This window comes from Corvus hawaiiensis, chromosome 23, assembly GCF_020740725.1.
Source record: "Corvus hawaiiensis isolate bCorHaw1 chromosome 23, bCorHaw1.pri.cur, whole genome shotgun sequence".
In the NCBI taxonomy this organism is placed as follows: Eukaryota; Metazoa; Chordata; class Aves; order Passeriformes; family Corvidae; genus Corvus; species Corvus hawaiiensis.
In genome coordinates, this window is record NC_063235.1 from 4,712,361 (window position 1) to 4,735,202 (window position 22,842).

The 22,842-nt window shown below is 46.4% G+C and overlaps 1 protein-coding gene across 6 annotated transcripts; it reads left to right on the forward strand.

The window, feature by feature from the left end:
• Positions 1 to 841: 841 nt before the first annotated feature.
• On the forward strand, positions 842 to 14,896 carry CLSPN (claspin). 6 transcript variants are annotated; one of them, XM_048327322.1, is made up of 25 exons: positions 842 to 1,112; positions 1,849 to 1,978; positions 2,476 to 2,939; positions 3,257 to 3,424; positions 4,028 to 4,117; positions 4,328 to 4,400; positions 4,657 to 4,765; positions 5,307 to 5,863; positions 6,320 to 6,511; positions 6,945 to 7,135; positions 7,508 to 7,710; positions 7,881 to 7,945; positions 8,344 to 8,549; positions 9,136 to 9,296; positions 9,393 to 9,619; positions 9,814 to 9,928; positions 10,604 to 10,685; positions 10,993 to 11,087; positions 11,682 to 11,846; positions 11,940 to 12,061; positions 12,313 to 12,440; positions 12,766 to 12,871; positions 12,955 to 13,037; positions 13,226 to 13,387; positions 13,586 to 14,896. In XM_048327322.1, the coding sequence occupies exons 1-25, from the start codon at positions 1,074 to 1,076 to the stop codon at positions 13,697 to 13,699; spliced, it is 4,047 nt and encodes a 1,348-aa protein (XP_048183279.1). In that variant the 5' UTR covers positions 842 to 1,073; the 3' UTR covers positions 13,700 to 14,896. The 6 variants fall into 6 exon arrangements, with proteins under 6 accessions (XP_048183279.1, XP_048183280.1, XP_048183281.1 ...); XM_048327323.1 differs by having other exon boundaries at positions 3,260 to 3,424; XM_048327324.1 differs by lacking the exon at positions 842 to 1,112 and adding an exon at positions 1,475 to 1,657.
• The last annotated feature ends 7,946 nt before the right edge of the window (positions 14,897 to 22,842 follow it).

Sequence of the window (22,842 nt, forward strand, 5' to 3'; positions counted from 1 at the left end):
GACTCGATGATCCTTGTGGGTCCCTTCCAACTTAGAATATTCTGGGAAATCTGTGAAGTATGAAGTGATTTGCATCTGTTGTGTAGCTCTCCATTGACTTATGTTTTCAGTAAGTTCTTCTGGCTTCAGAAGCCTTTCTTTTCTTCCCTTAAGGAGCATATAGCAGCAAGCTTAAGTAAAGAAATTAATAAACGACTACATAATGAGACTTGATGACTTATGAGAGGTAAAACTTAGATCCTCTGTATGTAGAGGGTATACTCAGAAATTCAAGGGAGAAATTGAAAGAAACGGAAAGAATTTACCCAAAAGGTTCGAGCCTTCATTCACCTAACATGAGTGGGGTTGGCTCAGAGTATGTCTGTACAGAAGCCAATGGAAAACGCGTATCTTTTATTCTGCAAATAGAACACTGTTGACAGTAATAGCTGTGTGTATCTAATACCCATAAACTCGACTCGTGTGCTCCCACCCGCACGGTCACCTGAAGACACGACATGTACCATATCCCGAAGGTCAGAACGAAACATGGGCTCTGTTTAACCCATGAAACAACGTGAAATGTTTTGGCAGCAGAGCCCCGGCCCCACAACGTCCATAACTGAGAGAGCTGTTAATTCCCCGGGTCCTTCATGGCCCCTCCCAGCTCCTCCCGTCTCCTCACGTTCCCGCTCGGTCCCTCACAACCCCTCTCGGTCCCTCACGACTCCTCTCAGTCCCCCACGTCCCTGTCGGCCCCCCTCGGCCCCTCATGGCCCCTCATGGCCCCTCCCGTCCCCTCATGGCCCCTCATGGCCCCTCCTGTCCCCTCACGGTCCCGCCTCAGCCCAGGCGCGCGGAGCGCCCCCGCCGCCAGGCGGCGCCATAGTGCGGGCGGGCGGGCTGAACGTGGGACCCGCGATTGGTCCGTGTGGAGGGGCGGGGCTACGGGGAGCCCCGCCCAGCGAGGCGGCGAGGGGCGGGGCTCGCTGTGCCGTTCTGGGCAGCCATTGGATGATCCCGGGCGGGGGCGGGGCCGGGGCAGCGCGCGAAGGCTCGAAGCGGTCCCCGGGCGGCGGGAGCGCGGGCGGGATATGGCGGCGGTACCGGTAACAACGGAGGATCCCGCTGAGGTGAGTCCTGTCACTCTGCATGGCCGGCCAGCCGGCTGGCTGCTGGCGGCGGAGGCAGCTGGCGGCTGCCTGTGGCCTTGCGGCTCCTCTGGCTGTGGCGCGGTGGAAGGCCGGGAGGGACAGCGAGGGAGGTGGCGGTTCCAGTAACCGTTCCAGTACGGTGCCCGTTCGGGTAGCGGTGCCGGTGGCGGTGCCAGTAGCTACCAGCCACCCCTGCCCGCCGCCCTTGTTCCCGGGCGGTCCCGCGCCGTCACCGGGCTCGCCCCTCCTCGCAGACTACAGCTCCCAGCATGCCCCTTGCCGGCCGCGGGGAGCGCTGGGAAGGCCGCGCTCAGCCAGTCTCTGCGGGCGCGGTGCATGCTGGGAGGGCTGCTCGGCCCGTGTTGTCGGGTCTGAATAAAAATCAATAAATAACACAATAACGAGAAAAGTCGTTCAGTCCGAATATAATCACATCAGCTTATGTCGATTCTGTGCTTCTTCTGTGCAAACTCGCTTTTAATTACTACCCCACAAGTGAATATCCATTTGTATTGATAAATATGGTAAACATCAATAATGAATATTACTAACTACGTAAATACCAGTACCGATAGTTAGAATATAAGGAGACTGCATGTGTATCTCATTGTGTGTGAGGGCTTAGCCAAGGTTTTGGAATGAATTTGGATGCCAGGAGTCAGGACTGCAGATACAATATTTACCCCAGGAGGAAAAATCATATTTTGCTTTGTAGCTTCCGCTGGCAGATTTGAACCCAGACTTGCAGAAACCCCTGGACAGCGACTCTGACAGTGGCCAGGGCAGCTGTGAGACGGCCTCCCCGGGACCCCCTGGCAAGGGCACTGCATCCTTCGAGGACAGAGGTCTGTAACATTTCTATGAAATTGTTTTTCTCCAATACTACATTTTTCGTTTCATAAATACCTTTTAGGAGGTTGTCACTGCTTGACCTGCAGGAATCTAAACTCTGTTGCTCCGAATGTGGGCAAGCTTTAAACCTCTGAAAAGTGTTTTTTGAGCTACAGAAAGAAAAAGAGTAAATGGGACGTGTCTTAATGACTTATTCACTTTCTTTTCTGTTTTGTTTAATCTATGTGGTGTGATTTTTATTACCTTTTCAAGACAAGACACTACCAGTGAAGGATTTTCAGCTTTGCCCTTTTTTTTAAAGGTTAAAAACCTGTAACATCAATTTGGGTTAATTAAATGCTGTTCTCTGGGGAGAAGTGGATTTTGAGAAGTTGGGTTCAAGCTCATTTGCTGTAGATGGTGACATATGTGAAATTTAACAGATGTAGATTCGGTTGTTTGTTAATTAACTCGTGGGATTTCCCTGTTTTATTTTCATATCTTTTGCCAGATTCAGAGGAAGAGATTTTTGTGCGTAAAAAAGCAAAAAACAAGAACGTACTCCAGGACAGTGAGAGCGAAGAGGGGGAGGATGGAGACTCCTCTGTGCAGGAAGATGCTTTGGGTGGTGACAAGGGAAATGGGGAGGAGGAAAAGGAGAACATTGCTGCTGAGAAGAACAAGAAATCCCATCGGATCCGCCCAGCTCTGCTGGACGGTGATGACAGTGACACTGGTGACCGGCTGCAGATTGAAAACCTTGAAACAAACAGGATGTCTGGCTTGCCTGAGGGTGAGCTGGAAGAGGAGAGACCCCTAAAATCTGGGAAAAAGTACAGAAAACATAAACATAAACCAGATTTTGAAGAGGAGCCAGCCAAAGAAGCTGTAGGAAAATCCAGAAGAAGGAAGGAGAAGGAGAAAATAATGGAGTCCATTAAACAGTTGAGAAAAGAAAAGAAGCCTGTGGCAGAGGTGGGTATTTTGGCAGAAAACTCAGATAATTTCTCAACTAAGTTCAATTTATTATTGCTTGTGGTTATTCTGTTCCAAAGCTTCAGTGTTGTGTCCACATTCCTGCAGCAGGTTTGGGATCCACAGGGATCCATGCAACACCATACACGTTTAACCTGCAAAGTCTGCAGATTCATTTAAATTAAATTACATTTAATTTGCAGTTTATGGAAGTACAAAACCTAATGCTTGATGATTTAATGTCATTTTAAATTAGTGTCAAAGAACCAAAGGGACCCTCTGAAAGAAATCACACAAATAATTTATCCTTCTGGAAGCAGGTGGATGGTGGTGAGAGGTTTCCCTTCAATGACAGTGGCTGCCTTCTGGATGACAAGGAACTCTTTGATAATGGCTTGGAGGAGGAGAATGGTCAGCCCCCTGAGGACCAAGAGTCCCTAGAATCCATACGAGCAGCTGTGAAAAACAAAATAAAACAGTACAAGGTAATGGTTGACCGTGATACAAAATAATTGTAAATGTACTCTCTCTCAAACTGATAGAAAATGGATTTAGATGGGATACTGGGAAGAAATTCTTCCCTGTGAGGGTGGGGAGGCCCTGGCACAGGGTGCCCAGAGAAGCTGTGGCTGCCCCATCCCTGGAAGTGTCCAAGGCCAGGCTGGGTGGGGCTTGAAGCAACCTGGGACAGTGGAATGTGTCCCTGCCCATGGCAGGGGTGGGACTGGATGATCTTTAAGGTCTTTTGCAACCCAAATTATTCTATGATTACTGAACTTAGCAAGACTTTGTACCTGACCAGGTTCTGAAACTCTCTTTGACCATAATGGAGTTGTACTGCTGTGGCAGAGGAGAGAAGAGCCTTCTGGTTTTTTTGATGGAGGGATGTTGTCCTGGCAAATTAAAAAGATAATGCTGGAGTTGGAGCTTTGGAAATCAACCCTTATGTGGGGTTTGTGGTGGTTTATGAGTACACTTGCTGGCTTTGCTGACCAGTGATGGTTCTGTGCAGTTATTTTTGATGTGCTTGCCTCTGATTGTGCCAGTGTATTGAGAGAAATTGTTGAATTTCTTCTTACGCCCCATAGAACAAAGAACGTTTTCCTGAGGGTGAAGGCTACAAACATGTATTTGATGAGGAGAATGAGGAGCATGTATTGAAGGAACCAAAAAGGAAGGTGAGGTCTTCTTCTTTTTAAAGCTCTGTATTGTTGTTTGTCGTGACTAAAATGGTTTTGTATCCACAGTGTGGTTTTTGGTTTTTTTTGAACCGGATGTTTTATTTTGACTCCTTTCTGTTTGAAAGGGAAAAAGGTATTTAAGAAGTAGAGAGAGAGCCCTATGTTTTGTTTCCTGACTTCAGAAGCCTTTTTTTTTCTCCCCTTAAGGAGCGGAAAGCAGCAAGATTGAGTAAAGAAGCCATTAAACAACTACATAGTGAGACCCAACGACTTCTTAGAGGTAAAACTTAAATTCTTTGTATATAAAGGGGTATAAACTGTTCAAAAACTTAGAGGAGAAATTGAAAGAATTTACCCAAAAGGTTAGAGCCTTCTCTGACCTAACATAACTTATTTAGAGTTGAAGGGTGCAAGACCATTTTTGTTGAAGGACCTGTTAAAGCTATTTTTGTAACTAATGAAAATAAAGATTCTTGTTATCAAATAAAGGTTTCAGATGATGTTTTACATCTTCTCTCACTGTCTTGCTCTGGCAGAATCATCCGTGTCTCTCCCATATCATGTGCCTGAGGCCAAAAGTGTTCACGACTTCTACAAGCGCAGACCTCGACCAGCATGTCAAGGAAATGCCATGGCCCTGCTGAAGTAAGGACTTAAACCTTCCTCATACAATTTTTTCATGAACTTTAAGCATCTCTAGCTTTTCTTTTGAGGGTAACCAGACTTTCTCAGGCTCCTTTAATTCCATAAAAGTAGGAAATTAGGAGAATGTCATTGCTAACATAAGGCAATGCTGCACTCCTGACAGTCCTACTGTTGAAGTGATCAGGGCCAGGAGTAACTCAGAGGAAGGAACTTAGTGATGCAGAGTTATTTTAATGGGATTTAGGGTGAAGTCCAGCATTTTACTTGGTCTGTTTCTTCCCTGAGTAATGTGTAGTAAAATACTGAAGCTACAGTAGTCGCAAAATCCCTCAGGAATTTCATACTGTGATACTGTAACCAGTACAAAGCTTTTACGCTTCCTTAAGTTCTCATGATGCAGTTTTCCAGATTTCTGTCCTTCACCTCTTCCTACACATCAATGACAATAATTAGGAAATGGTTTCTTCCTCTCAGTTTGTCCTCAACCTCATCTCCCTTTCACACTAGCCATGGGTGATATGTTTCTTTTTGCCTTTGTTAGGTCCTCTAAATACCAGCTGCCCCTAAATGAAGAATCTGCAGCCACTGGGAACTTGAGCAAGGATTGCAAAGATGGGCCAATGGAAGGTGATCAATCAGCAGCTGCTGAACCAGAAAAGAACCTGGCCAGAGATGTTGATGCTTCTGCGACTGAGCCTCTTGCTGCTGTAGGGAAGAACTTGCCAGAGGACTGTGCTGAGCAGCCCAGGCAGGATAGGGAGGATTCTCATGCAGTTTCAGAGACTGTAACAACTGATGATAACGCAGAGGAACAGCTGCTCTCCAACTGCCTGAGCACCGACTGTGGTGAGCAAAAGGAGAGTGAAACTCCTCCAGCATGTGGAGATGCCCTCATGCAAAGAGGGGAAGCAGCCCCAGATGTACAAGGTGAAACAAACAGTCAGCAGGTGGGGCCTGGACTGGTGACACAGCCTGAAAAAGTGAGGAAGTCCAAGCTGGATAAACTTCGTGAACTGGGAATAGATGTGTCCATCAAGCCAAGAATCTGCTCTGACAATGAATCCTTCATAAACCTTGATGAAGCTGATTCAAGTAAAGGTATCACTTGTGTTGTAGTCCTAAGCAGTGTTGATCTGAGCTTGGCTGGAAAATTCAGAAATATTTAGGTGATATAAGAGTCAGGCACATTCACTTACTAGTGTGGATTCTTTGAGTCATGTTAACAGAAATCTAGAATTGCCTGGTGGCTGGGAGGCTGGGCTGGAAGTGAACTGAGGTCTTGTGGATAAATGGTAGTCAATGGTAAAATAATTCAGTATTAGCTAATATCAATTAAGTACAAGCTACAGCAAAAATATTATGTGGTGGTTCATTATTAGTTGAATAGAATGGTTTTGCAAATATTTTAATATTAAAGATTTAGCTTTTAAACTATCTTTGGGGGAAAAACAGCTTTAGACCTACTCTTACTACAACTTTTAACAATCAATGCTTTTACTTGTTACATTAACATTTTTCATGTTACATATTAATTTAATTAATATGTATTTAAAGAACTAGAAGCCCTGAAAGCACGTTTCTTGAAGCACACTCTCCAGACGTCGAAATCCAAAGCGGAACGGGCCATAAACATGAACATTATCCGTAAGGAAACGACATCTGACGGGAAAGAGGAGCTGAGAGCAGATGTGGTGCCAGCAGTTTTGGCTGCAGAGAGCCTGGAGGAAACTGTCCACACAAAGCCAGGTTGGTGGAGGAGAAGTGATGAGGATTGAATTGGAAAACACTTTTGTCTTTATTTTCCTCTCTCATGCTCCATTTCTCAGTGCTGCCCTGTGAAATACAGGTGAAGGGATCTTCATCTGGGAGATTACTGTGTGTGTTCCCTCTGATGGATAGCCCTGTTTTAATAAAAAAATTCTTGGTAGACCACTTAAATAGAAGTGGCCTGTGTAGGACAGCCTCAGTCAGATCTTTGTGACTTTGATTCCTTGGATTTTTCATGCTTCCATGAGAAGCTGTAGTTGCCCCATTCCCGGAAGTGTCCAAGTCCAGGTTGGACAGGGCTTGGAGCAACCTGGGATAGTGGAGGGTGTCCCTGCCCGTGTCAGGGAGTGGAATTGGGTGAACTTTAAGGTCACTTCCAATGCAGCCATTCCCTGATTCTGTTCCTGCTCAGGTGAAAAGCTCCAGGCCCTGAAGGCCAAGCTCCAGGAGGCCATGAAGCTCCGCAGGACTGAGGAGCGCCAGAAGCGGCAAGCGCTGTTTAAGCTGGACAATGAGGAAATGCTGGAGGAAGATGAGGAAGAGGAGGAGGAAGAGATGACAGATGAGTCTGAGGAAGAGGAAGAAGAAGAAGGTGATCATGAGGTCTGTATGGAACATTTTTCAATAACCTCATCAGCTTCTCCATTCTACTTCCTCTCCCCAATGCAATGGGACTTTTGTACACTGTGAATTAGGGAAATTGCTAAGAATTCTTCCTAGAAGCTAAAAAATTGCTGTAGTTGACATATTCAGGGATTGAATTGTCTAATCTTGAATTCATGAGTATTTTCTTGATTTGTCTAAACACTACTAAAACCAAAAAGAAGTGTTTAAAAGATTCTGATGCCCCTTTCTCTTTTTATAAATCCTTGGCTCATTGCTGGCAGGGCCAAACAGGTCACGTGCCTGACCTGGGGTAAGGTTTGCAATGGCAATAATCATTATATCTGTGCTGTGTTTGGGGATGTTTTTTAGAATTCAGAATTTCTGCTTGATGAAGCTGAGGAAGATAATGAAGATTCAGAAGAGAAACATGTTGAAGATGGTGATAAAGAAACCGACAAATCATCAATTGATGGAGAAAAGCTGGAGAAATCTGAACACTGTGATTCTGTTCTAAAACAGCCTTCAACAGAGTCTACATTGATCCTTTTTAAGGACAGCTCCTCAAAAATGGGGTAAATAATCCAAGCCTTAAAAATGGTGCCTGAGAAATTTTAAATTTGATCAGCATGTGTAGGTGTCTTTATTTAAAGTTCCTTTTATAAGTATTTTTGTGTTACCTTGGGGTTTTTTTGCAACTCATCCTGAATTTATTAGCAAATACCTTTTATTTAATGAATTGCAGATATTCTCTTCCTGATGAGAAACTGGAAATGGAAGAAACGGCAGACAAAGGACCTGCCAAGTTAGGTAAAGTAGAATTATTGCCCTACATAGCTATTTTGTTGGGGTTTTTTTAACTTAGCACATGTAAAAGTTTCTATTTAAGATTGGTGTTCAGTCTTTCTGTTATGTCATCACCTGTGTAGTTATACAGTATGATTTTAAAAATTTAGATTGATGAAAAAAATGGGAGGGCTTGAAAAAACCAGAGGGAAAAAAGTTCAAAATAATACTGGAAGAAATATGAAATTATGTAAGATGAAATTCAGTGAAAAAGTGTAATATGCATCCTGTGAGAAGAAGGAAATCCAACATGACCACAAAAAGAATTTTTAGCAAGGTGTCAGTGTTGCAAAATGTTATATTGAAGTTTTACTGGATCACACACAAAAAAAAATGTTAAGCACTATTTTTTTTATTTCCAGAGGATGATGATTCATTTTCTCTGCCAACACTGGCAAAGGAGAGCAGCCACAACAGCAGCTTTGAGTTCATTGGCTCCATGATCCCATCCTACCAGCCCTGTAACAAACAGGCCTCGCGGGGAGGGAGCTTCTTACCTGCAGCAGGAGGGTTCAGATCACCCTCCCCAGGTTTCTTCAAAACAAGCTTTATCAGCTCTGCTTCCAAGGTGAGATTCTCAGTCCTGGTTGTGTGTTTTATTAACACAGTGGGTAGCAAATAAATGTATTTTATCCTGATGGTCAGATCTATCCAAAAAATCAAACCAGACAAATGCTTTGGTATCAGTAAAATTTCAGGAGAGCAAACTGTCCCTGGGATTTGTGTCCACATTGGAATGGATAAAAATGACATTATAAAATTTATATTCTAAAGCATCAAAGAGAAGATGCTATAGTCTGGTTATTATATCTAAAATATGTGCATCATGTATATGGTTTTTAAGAATGCTTATATGGGCTACACAACTTATGATGTCAGTGAACTCCTGTGGGGTATTAGAGCAGCATGGACATAATTTGACTCTTGCATGGTTTGGGTTGGAAGGAACCTCAAAGCCCAGCCAGTCCCACCCCCTGCCATGGGCAGGGACACCTTCCACTATCCCAGGTTGCTCCAAGCCCCGTCCAACCCAGCTGGGAACACTTCCATGGATGGGGCAGCCACAGCTTCTCTGGGAAGTCTGTTCCAGTGCCCCTTGCATTTAAATTTAGGCTTGCTAAACAACTTAAATATTTTTATATTCCCTTGACTAGAGCTCAGGAAAGACCTCTGAGCCTTCTCTTCCCATAGAAGATTCCCAGGACCTGTATAATGCCTCTCCTGAGCCCAAGAGGTTATTTCCAGGGGCTGGGGAGTCAAGGTTTCAATTTTCCCTGGAAGATGACACTCAGAGCCAGCTGCTCGATGCAGATGGGTGAGTGATGGGTGTAAAGGATGGTGTTTTGTGCCTGTTAACAGAAATAGGATGTGCAGACCAGCACGATTTTTCTAACTACAGCCTTTCTTTCAGGTTCTTGAACGTTGGACAACACAGGAATAAATACCAGTCCTCAAAGCATCAGCTGCCACTGGCTAGCATGGATGAGAATGCCATGGATGCCAACATGGATGAGTTACTGGACCTGTGTTCTGGACAGTTCAGCAGCCAAGCTGAGCATGTGCCAAACACCAGCAGCACCAAAAAGCAGAACATGGAGGAACTGCTCAATCTTTGTTCAGGAAAATTCATGTCTCAAAGTATGTCCTGAATTCTCTTTTCAGCTTTGCTGGTTACTTGATTTAGAAGTTTTTAGCTGAGGTAACTTCAGGTCTGGGTACTAATGCCACGTGTGGAATTTTGTCTTTGTTGGGAGTATGTGCAGTGTTATTCCTAGGATGTTCTCTGACACTTCAAGAGCAGAAATAAGTTGCCATCTTATTGCTTTCTGTAGCAGGTTCTCCAACATGGGCTTCTTCGGTGTCTTCCAAGGCAGAAAAAGACAGTGACATAGAAGATCCAATGGCAGAGGCTCTGGAGCTCTGTTCAGGCTCCTTTCCCACAGACAGGTTAGCATTGCTCTCCTAAAATTTACAGAAGTTTATTCTGGTAACTGTCTTGTTTCACTCTTAAAAGTGCTTTCTTGTTTGACATCAATTTGCTGTCAGTGAAAGTGTGCTTTGTTTTGGAGGTGGAGGGGAGGATATTGCAAATTGCTCAACAATTACTCTCTAATTGGCAGCATAAACTGTTTCCCACAGCTACTGTGAAGGGAAATTCTTTGTCTTTCACTGATAGTGCAAGAAACAGTGAAGAACTTCCATTAAACTGAGAAAAGATGATTAAAAGTGGGACTTCTGGAGTCTGTTCTGGGCTATTGCCAAACTGCCGTAACCAAGTGTAAAGTTGGATACTTGGAGTTTTTTATTGACTAAATGGGAAAATGTATGGCTGCCTGACAAAAGGATAATGAGGCTTAACAAGTGGGAGTGTTAGGGGGATCCATGAGAAATTTGAGAGGGGGAAGAAGAACTGGAAATTAGTACTTTTCCTATGGTTTCTGCAAGTGAAAATCTGAGGTCTTAAAACATCAACACTAATGGGGCTTTGGGGCATTTATGGCTAAATGCTGCTGGGAGATTGTAGCTCTGAGCACTCACAGGGAACTGCCTGGCAGCAGTTTTTTGCCTTGATTTGCTGGAGGCAAAATGAAAATGCATTTCTCCCATTCATATTTTCCCTAGGGAAGAGGAAGAGGAGGAGGAACAAGAAGAACTTGGTGGTTTTCAGCTTTTAACAGATGATGAGGCCTTTGCAAGTGAAGAGGTGTGAACTGATGCAGCCAGGCAGCTGCTGGATAAAATGGATATTTCCATTTATCTTCCTAGGTTTTTAATATATACATCCATGCAAAGTACTACAACTCCCATAACAAGCTACTGAAACATTTTTCAGAGCAAACTTTGGATCATTTAAAAGATCTCCTTAATATAATGGTACAGTGAAAAATGCAAATCCTCTGAAATATGCCTGGTGTTTTAGTGTGTTGTTAATTGAAGAACAGATGAATCTGTCCTTACAAAGCAATCCACTCTCAGAAATTCCTTATTTCTGAAAACTTTCTCTTTGGCAGGATGAAAAAGGTGAGGATAGTGCTGCTGAAGAAGCAGAAGTGAGTGATGAAGAGGAAGAACTGCTGAGACATAGACCAGGCTCAAAGAAAAAACTGTAATTTTTTTTTTTTTTTTAAATTACCAGAGAGAATAGATTTTTAATAGCACTAGAAATTGAGTTTGGAATTGTTCCCTCTCCAGCATTGTTAGCTGATGTTTATATGATCTGGTTTTTCATATGTCTCTCTTTTTTTACTTTGGTGCTGTCACGTTGCATGAGTTGAACTGAGTTGCTTGTGGGTTATAGATGATTTCCATTGTAATTTTCATTATAGATGGAAATCAAAAAACTGCAATAAAAGCATTGCAACATTTTTTTGACCAAAAAAAGGGATGCAAGAATATTGTTGTCATTCCTCATGTCTTAAGATCTTATTTGTTCTAGCAAGTAAAACATAGAGTTGACAGTTATTGCCATCATCTTTGGCAAGGAATCTGGTGGATGACAATGATTTGGGGTGCTACATGATGTCAGGCTGTGTATGTGAGTGTGCAAGAACTCAAGGCTTGGTCTTTCCAAAAATGAGAAATTACGATACATCCTTAGGAAATGTGTTAATTTTATGTCAAAGGAAAAATCTTGCTTTCTGAAGATTTGTGTGGTGGCTGCTATGCTCTCAAACTGAACTCCTTCAACTTCCTTTCATAGAAAACTGCAAGATTTCATGGAAGAGGAGGCAGAGCTGTCGGGGAGTGACGTGGGAAGTGAAGATGAGTATGATGGTGAAGACCTGAACGAATATGAAGAAGAGATTATCGATGAGGAGCTCCCAAATGAAGTGGAACTAGGAAACCAAATACAGAAATTCCACATGTCAGTGACATTATCAGTAGATATTTGGGTGTGTGAGGCCCTGGCTCTGGGGTAGAACCCAGACTAACCTCTCCCTGTCTCCTGTGCTGGCAGGAAGGCGATGCTGGACGATGACAAGCGCCAGCTACGCCTGTACCAGGAGAGGTACCTGCTGGATGGGGACCTGCACAGCGACGGCCCGGGCAGGACCAGGAGGTTCAGATGGAAAAACATAGGTGACCTATGATCCAGAGTTAATAGAGAGGGAGAAAGTTTGGAAACAGAGCTTGTGTCTGTGAAAAAGCACTTAGTGGTCCTCAATAAAGTATTTCAGGAATAAATTGGGGGGATGATTCTGGGTTTTTTGTTTGGTCGGGGGTTTTTTGCCTTGTTTGTTTGATTGGTTTTTGGCCTTGGTTTTTTTTGTTGTTTTTTACTGGCCTCCATTTTCAAAATTCATAGCTAACTGTCTTGTTTTGTTGCCTAGATTTTGCTTCACAGATGGACTTGTTTCAGAGAGATTCAGATAATGATGAGGAGAATGAAGAGTTTGATGAGACAGAAGTGAAGTGGAGGAAGGAGCGATTTGAGCGAGAGCAGTGGCTTCGTGAGCAGGTACTGGTGAGCTGCCAGAAAGGCTTGCTGAGCCTCTGTGTCATTGCTGGATGTGAAATTGTTTACTCCTCAAGCTAAGCTTCAGTATTAGGTCAGATTTCTCAGCTGAATGTGATGCTGTTCATTGATAGTTCTTCATCCTTGTTCTATCTAAGAAATTGCAATAGTATATTTATTTACTTTCTACTATAGTCTCCTATAGTAGAAAGTAAATAAAAATTAATTTACATAAAGAAAAGAATTGCTCTACTTAAAATACTGAATGAAGTGTCCATTTGTAATATGAATTTTTTCCATTTTACAAAGTGTCTTCTCTCTGCTACAGAAGGAAAAAAATAAAGAGCAGGAGGAGGAAGAGGAAGAAATTGGTGGAGACAGCGAATTCATGAAACTGGCAAAAAAAGTGACTGCCAAGTCCATGCAGAAGAAAGGTGAGCTTGATTTTTATTGAAGTGACAAGAAAAGGAGAGAGAGAAAGAGCTCAAAACTGACCTTTTCCCCATGTCTCTGCCAGCCAGCCCAGCAGTGGTGGCACAAGACACAGCTCTGTTACCCAGGAACCCATTTGAAGCCTTCAGACCTGCCAGTGACATCCAGGTGGGTACCAGGCCTCAAAAATGGCATTTCCCAACACAGCCAAGTCAGCTGCCCCTGAATTCTGGGCACTCCTGGTTTGTGGTGTTGTTACATGTGAGTAGAGAGTAGATTTTCTACAAAGAGTAACTTACTAAGTAACCTGCCTTGTTCCTGAGAGTAGTTTAATGCAGCTTTTCTTTGCCTTTCAGACAAAAAATGGGTCACTCTTGAACAGACCTAAAGCTGTTCTTCAGAAACTGGCAGCAATGTCAGATCTTAATCCAAATGCCCCTCGAAATTCAAGGAATTTTGTCTTTCATACACTTTCCCCAGAGAAGAGTGAAGAGGCAAAGGAGAAATCAAAACCTCAGGTAAAGATTTGGGTGGCAGGTGCTGCCAGTTGTGGAGATTATTTGAATATACAGGCACTGAACCCTGCCAAGCAGTTAAGAGTACTGCTGTCTTAAATATTCCCTATGTGCTCTCACACCAAATAATTCTCTCATAACTCAGAATTTAAACTTTTTTTTGGACATGTTGTGTATTCTAATGTATTTGACTCCCCCTAGGTGAAGAAGAGAGGCCCTTCTGCAGTGATAACATCAGTGGCAAAGCGGCCCAGGGTAGAAAGCTCAGAGGAAACCAGTCAAAGCCGCAGCATTTTCCAGTACTTGGAGAGCTGAATATTCCTGTTTGGAGCCAAAGGTTGTGTCTCCTCTTTGCCAGCTGCAGTTTATTTTGCCAATCTGCCAGAAATCACCAGGCAGGGAAACAAATTGGTGCCACCTCGTTCACAAGTTCCAGTAATTTCCAGGCAGTGGTTTTGTGCTGTTTTTTCTCAGTCCTCTGTGGCAAATGGGAGCACAAAATCCATTCCTGGTTTGGAATGAAATGCTGACTTGGTCTTTCCCAAGCATTAAGGAAACTTCCAGTACTGTGGGCTGTCCTCACAGGTGCTGCAGAGGTATCAGTTCCACGTGGAAATGCCGTAGGTGTGACACAGAAATGCCTCAGGTAGCTGAAAGCACAGAAAAGGAGGGATTTCTACAGCTGTGGGAGAGAATGAAACAGTGGTGGCTATGACAGGACACTTGTTTACACTTGCAACACAAAATTTTAGCTGTGTCTTCCTCCAGTGTCTTATTTTCTTTGATGTTGAGCATTTATTAAGCTTCGCCTTTTAAGAAACTCTAATTTATCCTTGAAATGTTTACTTTGTGGAAAAGGTACCAGTCTCTTCTGAGGCAACATGAGAAGGGCTTCTTTCCAATTTTTTATTACTGTTGATGTCCTTAAACTTGCAGTTGAAAGTATTTGTGCAGAGGGAAGAATGTGAGTAACATGTGGGAAAGGAAAAGGAGGTTTGGGGGGGTTTATTTGCATTGGTGGGGGGAAAGTTGCTGGGGTTGGTTTGGTTTACCCAGCTTCGGGCTATCTTTAATCATCCATTCTGTTGTTTTCATTGAAGCTGCACTCATCCAAGAGAAAACCATCCATTGCTGAGCAGCCAGTAAGGAAAGGGCTGCCCTAGGATGAGGGAATTAGTAAAGAACCATCATTCACAACTATTCTAAATGGTGTGAGAGAAACTTGAGCCAGAGTATCCAGCATTCCTGACATTTCTGATCACATGTTGAACGTGTTGGAGAGCAGATAATGGTGACACAGGGTTCTGCTCTAAGACTAAACATCTCTGGGACTGGATGTCACATACTTACGGTGCCAATGCCATCAGAGAAGTGTCTGAGCTGTAAATTTTGTAACATCGTGAGCACACGCCTGGTGTGCTGTGTGTAAAATATTTTATTGTACAGTATGTTATAAAGAATTGTGGTACTAATCCAAGTGCGACTTTACAATAAAACGTGGTTTTAATTTTGGAGGCAGTTGGAATTAATTTCTAGGGTTTCACTCAGTTGTATACATGTCTTGGGGTTTTTTTTCCCCAATATTTTTTATTTCTGTCTATGTCTTTCTTTTTTCGTTGCTGCCTTTTTTTTTTTTTTCTAGCCACAGCTCAGCCCTTCACTAGGAACAGCTGCAATAATACTGGAATACAACAAAAACAAGCCCTTGTGTTTATTGGAGTGTGGATTTTCAACTCCTCAAGTCTTCCACTTGGGTTTGCATAAAATTCTTGGCCTGAAGAATATGGTTTTTTCCTGCTAAAATAGTTTTGGATTTTTTAGTTCCTAGACAAAACTTCCTTTATCCTTGTCTAAGAAGTGTCTATTTCAGTTCATTACAGTAATTCTCATGGTTACTGTACCTGGATTTGAGGTGGGAGGTTTAAGGAAGAGGAATGACATTTCCTCCTTCATTATCAGACTTTTCTTGAACGACCACGTAACTAAAAGATTTCTTAACACCCACTTCATTCTTTATCAGTGTTTCACTGATACGAAAGCTGTACTAATTCAGCACAGATTTATTGGGTAAAAACATTTCAAGCTCTAAACTTGGGTGTTTTTCCTGCATTTTGCTCCTGCTCTGCCACTAGAGCGCAGCAAGAGAATATGCTTCCTCTGGCACAGGGGCAAGGCAAAATCATTAAAGCTTAAACTGTGTCTTGACTCCAGGGGAAATTCTTGCAGTTTTCCATGCTCTGGCATTGCAAAGGATTAAATTTATAGAGACCTATAATTGCTACATTTTTGCATTAGAAAGTGGTAGCTTGAAGAGCACCTTTAGAGGGTTGGCTGAGTTCTGGTGGTTTCCTGGCTTCTCCTCAGCACATGCTACTAGCCATAATTATAGCTTTCATTTTGCTTTCCCTGTAGAATTTTCCCTTTAAAATACATTTTCCTTGTTCCAGAGCCAAGGGTAGGAAAATACTGTTGAGCCTGAAATGCTTGTAAATTGAAATACAGGGACTGGGAAGGTTTCTGGCTGCATTTCCCCCACAACAACTTTGCAGTAGTTCAGGGTTTGTGAGTTGCTGCTGGAAGCTCTGCATTGCACCCCAAAAATTCCTTGCCTGGGAGCATGTTCAATGCCAGGGAGTGGGAGCAGTGGTAGGAGGCATAGGAGAGTTGAGCCATGTGCTGAGATGTGCCAGACTATCCCCAGAGCTGGGGCTTGGGCCTGGCCCTCACCTGTGCTCCCACCCGTGCCCTGCCCTGTTCCCATCCATCTCCTGGCTCTGGCTTTTCCAGGACTGCCCCCTGCTCATGTCTGGCACATTAACTCAGCTTTGCCTTCTCATTTTCAGGTATCGATTCAGCTCCCCCCTCCTGGCACTGACATGAGGCTGCTGTGCTAATGGGGAGAAAATGCCTCCCTGTTACTGCTGGAAGTGCCAACAGTGGGCTGGGAAGGAGGGAATGACTCAGGGTGGTGAGGAGTGGGGTCCTGTGCCCCTTGAGCAGAAGCTGGTCAAAGGTTGGACTTGATGAGCCTGGAGGTCTTTTCCAACCTCAGTGATTCTGTGAGATGGTGTCTGCAGGGCTATCCTGGGCTGAAGGAAAAGCTGATTCTACTTCTTCCACTTCCCTCCCTTTTTTCCCTACTAGCTGTGCCTTGGGATAACTCGGAGCAGTTACAGCTGAGGGTTGTGATCGGTGATGTTTGGGTTTGACTTTGGTGCAGAAGTGGCTGCAGCCTGGATTTTCATCTCAGTTGGGCAGCTCTAATAATAACATCTCTCTGTGCCTCAATTTCCCTTTCCCACACAGGGGACAGGAGGAATAAAGCCTATGGGATCTGAGCTCCTGATGCTTGACTGCATCACGGGAGCCTTGATGAGAGCAGTGCTGCTGATACACAATGTTACCTGCTGAGTTTGCAGGGAGCAGGAGCTTTTGGAAACCCAAATGATAATCAAGAAATTTTTGAAAAGGACTTAAAAGCAGAGGGAGGAGCGGCCCTGGGTGCGTGGTAAAGGTTGACATTGCAGACACGTTTATAATCCCAGCTCCCGCCGCCGTGCGGCTCCTCAGGGCTCAAGGCACTCACTGAATTATGTTTTCTTTCCCTTTTTTGCCAAGAGACTGAAAAGGGGAGAGAAAAAAAACTATTTGTTTGTCTTGTCTAATTTAATTTATGTTATTTATCAAATAGACAGGTTATTTGGGAAACCAGATGGACCCAGGCTAAAATCATCTGTATTTCCAACATGTGAAAAATTATGTTGGAGTGGACACATGAAAGGCAGCGTGGGGCAGGTTTGGTGAGCACTCACCACGTGAGCTCTGCACCTCATCTGTCCTGGGCCTCTAATCAGTTGTCCCAGACCCATTGTGAGGGTTAAAGGACAAAAAGACCCCCAGGCACCCACAGGGGTGTCTTCCAGAGCAGCCATGTCACAATTATTTACCCTCCCTGGCTTTCACCCTGCTCATTGACTGGTGCATCCCGTCCCCAGGGATGGATGGGGGAGGGTTTTTGGGCCTAAATAAATGTTTTCGTTGGGTTTGGGAGCGGAGCAGGTGATGGTTTTGGTGTCTGTTTTTTCTCCTTTGGGTTTTCTTGTTGGAAGAGGAAAAACAGGAAAGGGAGAGCAGCAGGGATGGCTAAAAGGGAGCAGATAATTCAAGAAATACAGAAATACAGAAGGAATATAGTAAAACCAAGAGCCCTCTGTTACTAATTGGTTGGGCACCTCGATTGCTGCTGTATTTCCAAGAGCTGAGCCTGGAGCAGCCCCCGTCGCTGCCCTTCCCGGTGCCCCAGGGCAGGACCCTGGCAGCCAGAGGCACTCCTGGCTGGGCAGAGTCTGGTCAAGCTCATGGCACAGTGAACAGCTCTGTGAGCCCTGCAGGGTTTAGTGGGTGACCTGTAAAGCAAAAGTTCCATTCTGTATTAACTATTAGTCATTAATATTAATTCCAGCGCTGCGCGTGCTCCATGCAGACAGATGTTCAGTCCTTGGGGGTTGTTATTTTCTCTTGTATCATCCAGAAGCCCAATTTAGGGCTGACTCCAGCTCTGCTTCTCCAGGCAGCAGAGATCTAAACCAGCTGTAATTAAAGAAAACGACATAAAAGATTGCAGGGCGTGGGGGTAGGGGGATCAGCAAATCTTACAGCTTTGCAAGAGATTAATTTTATTTTTAGCTAATATTTTTCTCTGCTCCTCAGGGCTGTTTTCATGTAACACGCTCTATGCTGCTTCCCTTGCAGTGGCCCATTGATTTTCAATATTTGATGGTGTTTGTGCACGTGGCCACAGGGGATCAGTATCCGAGGGCCACGTTCACCTGTGTCCTCGCACCCCAAAAGCCACCTGTGGTATCCCAGCCCTCACCTTTGTCCTCTGGGGATGCTGCACAGAGCCCAGAGGTCCCACTCCATCCTGGCATGGCTGCTGTGCCAGGCCAGGCTCAGCCCTGAGGTCCCAGCTGGAAGGGGACACAGGCCAGCCCTGCAGCATCTTCCTGCACTGCCCAATTTCCAGCTGCCACTTCACAGACACTCGTTTCTGTGCAGGAAAATTTATTTCTTAACCACCAAGGCTCTAATGCGGCCTTCCTGGCTGCTCAGGATCCAGAGGTGGCATTTCCACATTCCTACTTTACACGAAGCCTGAAGGAAACCCTCAACCTTTCCCAAATAATCATCACATCAGAGAAAAAAATGGCTTTTCCTTCCTCCCTCCTGCTCCTTAGTGAGCCTGGATGGGCCAGAGGGGCCTAATAGTGCCTGGGAAGGTGAAGTTCAGGAGCTGCCACTTGGGCAGGCTTTTTCCCAGTCCCAGCACCAGGCTGGCACTGTGCTGGAAGGGGTCATTGCTGTGACTCGTTGAGGCACCCTGAGCCCACTGGCTGCAGGGTTGGGGTGCCTCAAGCTGCCTCAATGAGTCACTCTCAGCAACCTCCCAGTCAAGGACCCACAGAGAGGTTCTGGCATCCGAGAAATTTCCTATCCCATCCCATCTAAGCTCCGTGGCAGAGCCGTGGTGACCACAGCTGGCATTTCGCTCAGGATGCACATCCCAGCTCCAGCAGTGCCAGCGCAGACACTCCAGCCAAAGGCAACACCAACCCACTGCTGTAAGAAGATGATTAAATCAGCCGGCAATTAAGGCCGCCATGTGGTCCCGATTTCACATGACGGGAGGGCGACGCTCGCAGTGCAAATCTCGGAGTGAGGCATCCGGGATGAGCTCACAGGCAGTGCTGGGCTGGTTTTGGTGGCCTTTGTTCCACCTACGGATTTGCTGAGGGTGTGTGATCTTCAGAGCTGGGATGACATGAGCCCTAAAGTATGATAACAGCTCCTGAGGTGTGACTGCAACCAGCCCCCAGCCCGACCCACCGCGGTCACTCCATCCATCCCCTACGCTGCAAAGGGAAAAGAAAAGGAAGGAAGGGAAGACTAGATGGAAGGAAGATCAGCATGGTTGGCAAAGGCCCCTGAACATCTGCAGGGACAAAGGCACGGCTGGAGGAGGTGGGTTTGGTACCCCTCAGCCAGCACCCAACTCAACCCTGGAGAGTTGAGATTTGTCCCACTGGCTGGGTCTTGCCCATGGCTCCTGCTAAAAGGCTGTGAGTGACCCTGCTGGAGTCTCCAGCTCAAATGGAAACTGGAGATACCAAACCAACCCCATTGTGGTGCTGGTGATGACCCCAGTCTGGTGAGGCTGGTGCTGGTGGACTGGCAGGTGAGCCGGGCATTGGATCCACTCCCTAAAGCCACACCTCTATCCCAAGAGCTGTGCCGCAGTGGCCACAGGGTGGTTTTAATTCCAAGTACAGAACCTTACAGCAAAATTTTGCCAGGGCCACTACTGAGGGCATGGGGCTGATGGTGTCCCACTGCCCTGGGGGGGCCAGTGTCATCCCCAGAGATGGGGGACAACCAGAAGGGGACATTGCTCCCTGCTCTGCCCTCGTCCCCCCCATGGTCCCCCAGCTCTGGGGTCGGGGCTGGCTGGGCCGGTGTTGCCAGGAGCCACGTGCACATCCTGCGAGTGGAAGAGCCCTGCTCCCAACATCTGCTTGGCGTTTGTTTGTCTTTCATTCCCATTCCTGCCCTGCCTCCCCCTCCGCTTTCATCCCTCCATCTGCATAGGCCTAAAAATAGGGCCATGGCCAGACTCAGTCTGTGCCTCATCAGCCTGTCGGGACTTTGGCGTGATCCCATTTGTGGCCCAGCAAGGTGGGTACAGGACCCACCAGTGTCCCTCAGATGCCACTGTCCTGCCACAGAGCGGTGACACCAAGTGGATCTTCAGGGGCGTCTGCACCCCTGACTTTTGCCCTGGTCCCTGTTCCCTGCTCCCAGCCCAAAATGCTCCATCCTGGGTGTGGCAGGTCTCAGGCTGAGCCTCATGTCAGCCCCTGCATGGCCCCACTGCTGCACCTGGGGCAGAGGTGAGACCAGCTGCAAAGGTGCCCTTGTGGCAGAGGAAGAGCAGAGGGGTGTCCCCAAACCTTCAACTCATATACCCTCCAAAAATGCCTGGGGTGAAGAAGTGGAGCCACAGGGACACCCTTATCACCTGGCTGGGGCTGCAGCAGGACCTGGTTCTGCCACCTGGGCTGCTCTGGGGTCCCTGTGGGCTGCCCCGGGAGTTTCCATGCCTCCTGCTCCCCAGGCAGGCTCATCCCCTCAGCCTCTTGGGAGTGTGGAGCAGGATGAGCATCAATTTGGCACGTCCCTGTGTCCCCCTGCCTGTTCCCCAAGTTGCTATGAATAAATCATTGTTTTATTAAAGAGAAGCAGCTGCTTTTTTTCTTCTCCTTTTTTTTTTTTTTTTTTTTTTTTGACACCCCATCCGTACCCACGGAGCCCTTTGGCACATGCTCGAACGCTGAAGCCCCATTGAGGGCCCCCAGAGCATAGCAATTGATACACAGAGATCCCCAAATCCTATTCAGGCCCCGCTTTTCTGCACGAGCAGCCTCTAAACAGCTCATTCACTGCTCTTTTTGTCGCCGGGGTTAAGTGGTTAAGTGTGTGTGGATCCCATAAAAGGCCTTTACTCCATGAAAAGCTATATTTACATTGTAATCACCAAAGAACTGTTGAGGCAGTCAATAGTGGGGCAGCGGCGGCGGGGGCTCGGCGGCGTGTCCCTCACCTCTCCCGCTGAGCCCCCCGGAGCAGGACTTTTGTGGGATTACGTCCCCCCGCGCCAGCTGCCGGGGGCCGCGGGAGCCGACGCTCTTTGTCTCGGCGCGGAGCCGGGGACAGCCCAGGCTCCTAAACCAGCATCCTGCATCCCGGTGGCCCCGGCGGCCCCGGCAGCCCCGGCAGGGACGGCACTCTGGAGTCCCGGAGGCCTGGGATGAACCCGGTGGGATGGTGGCTCCTGAGTAACTTGTGTCCGGGGTGGGCTGATGCCAGAGTACTCCTGGCCACGAAAGCACCTTGTTGAGCTCATCCCGTCATCACTGGAAGAATTAGGTTGGGTATCAGGAGAAGGTTCTTCCCCCAGAGGGTGCTTGGGCACTGGACAGGCTTCCCAGGGAATGGTCACAGCCCCAAGGCTGCCAGAGCTCCAGGAGCGTTTGGACAACACCCTCAGGCACAGGGTGGGATTGTTGGGGTGTCTGGGCAGGGCCAGGATTCAGACTTAAAGATCTTTGTGGATCCCTTCCAGCTCAAGATATTCCATGATTCTATTCTGTGATTAACCAACCTCCTGGCTCCAGGAGCCTCCCTGGTACCCTGTGAGTGAGGTGTGAGCTAAAATTTTATCACTTTAACAAGATTAATTGAGCACAGCCAAGAATGGCAAAAGCAAAATTAATTCACCAAGAGCAAGGCAAGGGCTTCCCTTTCCACCAGCAGCAATTTCCATGTAATCAATTAGATGATGTTCCAACTGATATCCCTGTCGGGGAACGTGGGGAATGCCCCTGCTCTCCCCACGCGGGAGCGAATATTCATAACAGCGACACTCAAAGAGCAAATATGGGAAAATCCCCCATATTCCCCTGGAAACCCCCGTGAGGTGTGCCCAGGAGGGATTAGCACTGGGACAGCCAGCGGGAATGGGAGGCTGCATCCCAGCAGGCACTTGGACAGGGATAGAGATAGGGCTGGGGTCTGGAATGAGGCTGGATACAGAGATGGGAATGAGATGGAGATGATGGAGATGATGGAGATGAAGATGAGATGAGGATGAAGATGCTGCTGCCAGGCACATGCTGGCAGAGATCCCTATTGAGGAGCGATTCCAAACCACACTGGTCCCATCACAAACCATGGGGAGTGAGGTGGGTGCAACCTTTGGGACACGGCCACCAGCCGTGCTGGAGTGGTGGTGGAAGAGCTCCACTTGGTGGGTGCTGCCTTCCCCTGCTGTGTTTGTCCTGTTTGCTCCTGCAAAATGGAAATTAGGGTGTTTTTACAGTTCTCAGTTACACACTCCAGTTTTTCCTGGTGCCTCGTGCAAGCTTTGTGATAAAAGAAGTTTAGAAGTCTTTTACTGCACCCTGCTCCGCAGTGGGAATTGGAATCGCGAGGCTGAACACGCTGGTTAAGTGAAGAAAGTGACTTTGCCAGTGGGCAAAACCCCCATGGATGGGGTTCCTGGCTCCAGCACAGCCTGAAGGATGACATTCCCTGGCTAGGAGCTGGGAGAACAGTGCCTGGTGCCCTGCTTGTCCCTGTGCTGTGCCCTGCACTGGCAGCACCATATTTCCAGCATCATGGCTAGAGCCTGCGGCACCAGCACCAGCTCTGGTCCTGGCCCTGCCTTGCTGAGCCATTTGCATCATCCCAGGGTTTTGTTTTCCCTCTGGTTTGGCTCCTGCCTGGATTTTTCAAAGGCTCCAGAGCAGCGAGCGCCCTTCCTCCCCCGGCCAGCGCACATTGTTCGAATTAGTGCCTAAATGAAAGGATATTGTTGGTTCCTGTTGGGAGATAATAACCTC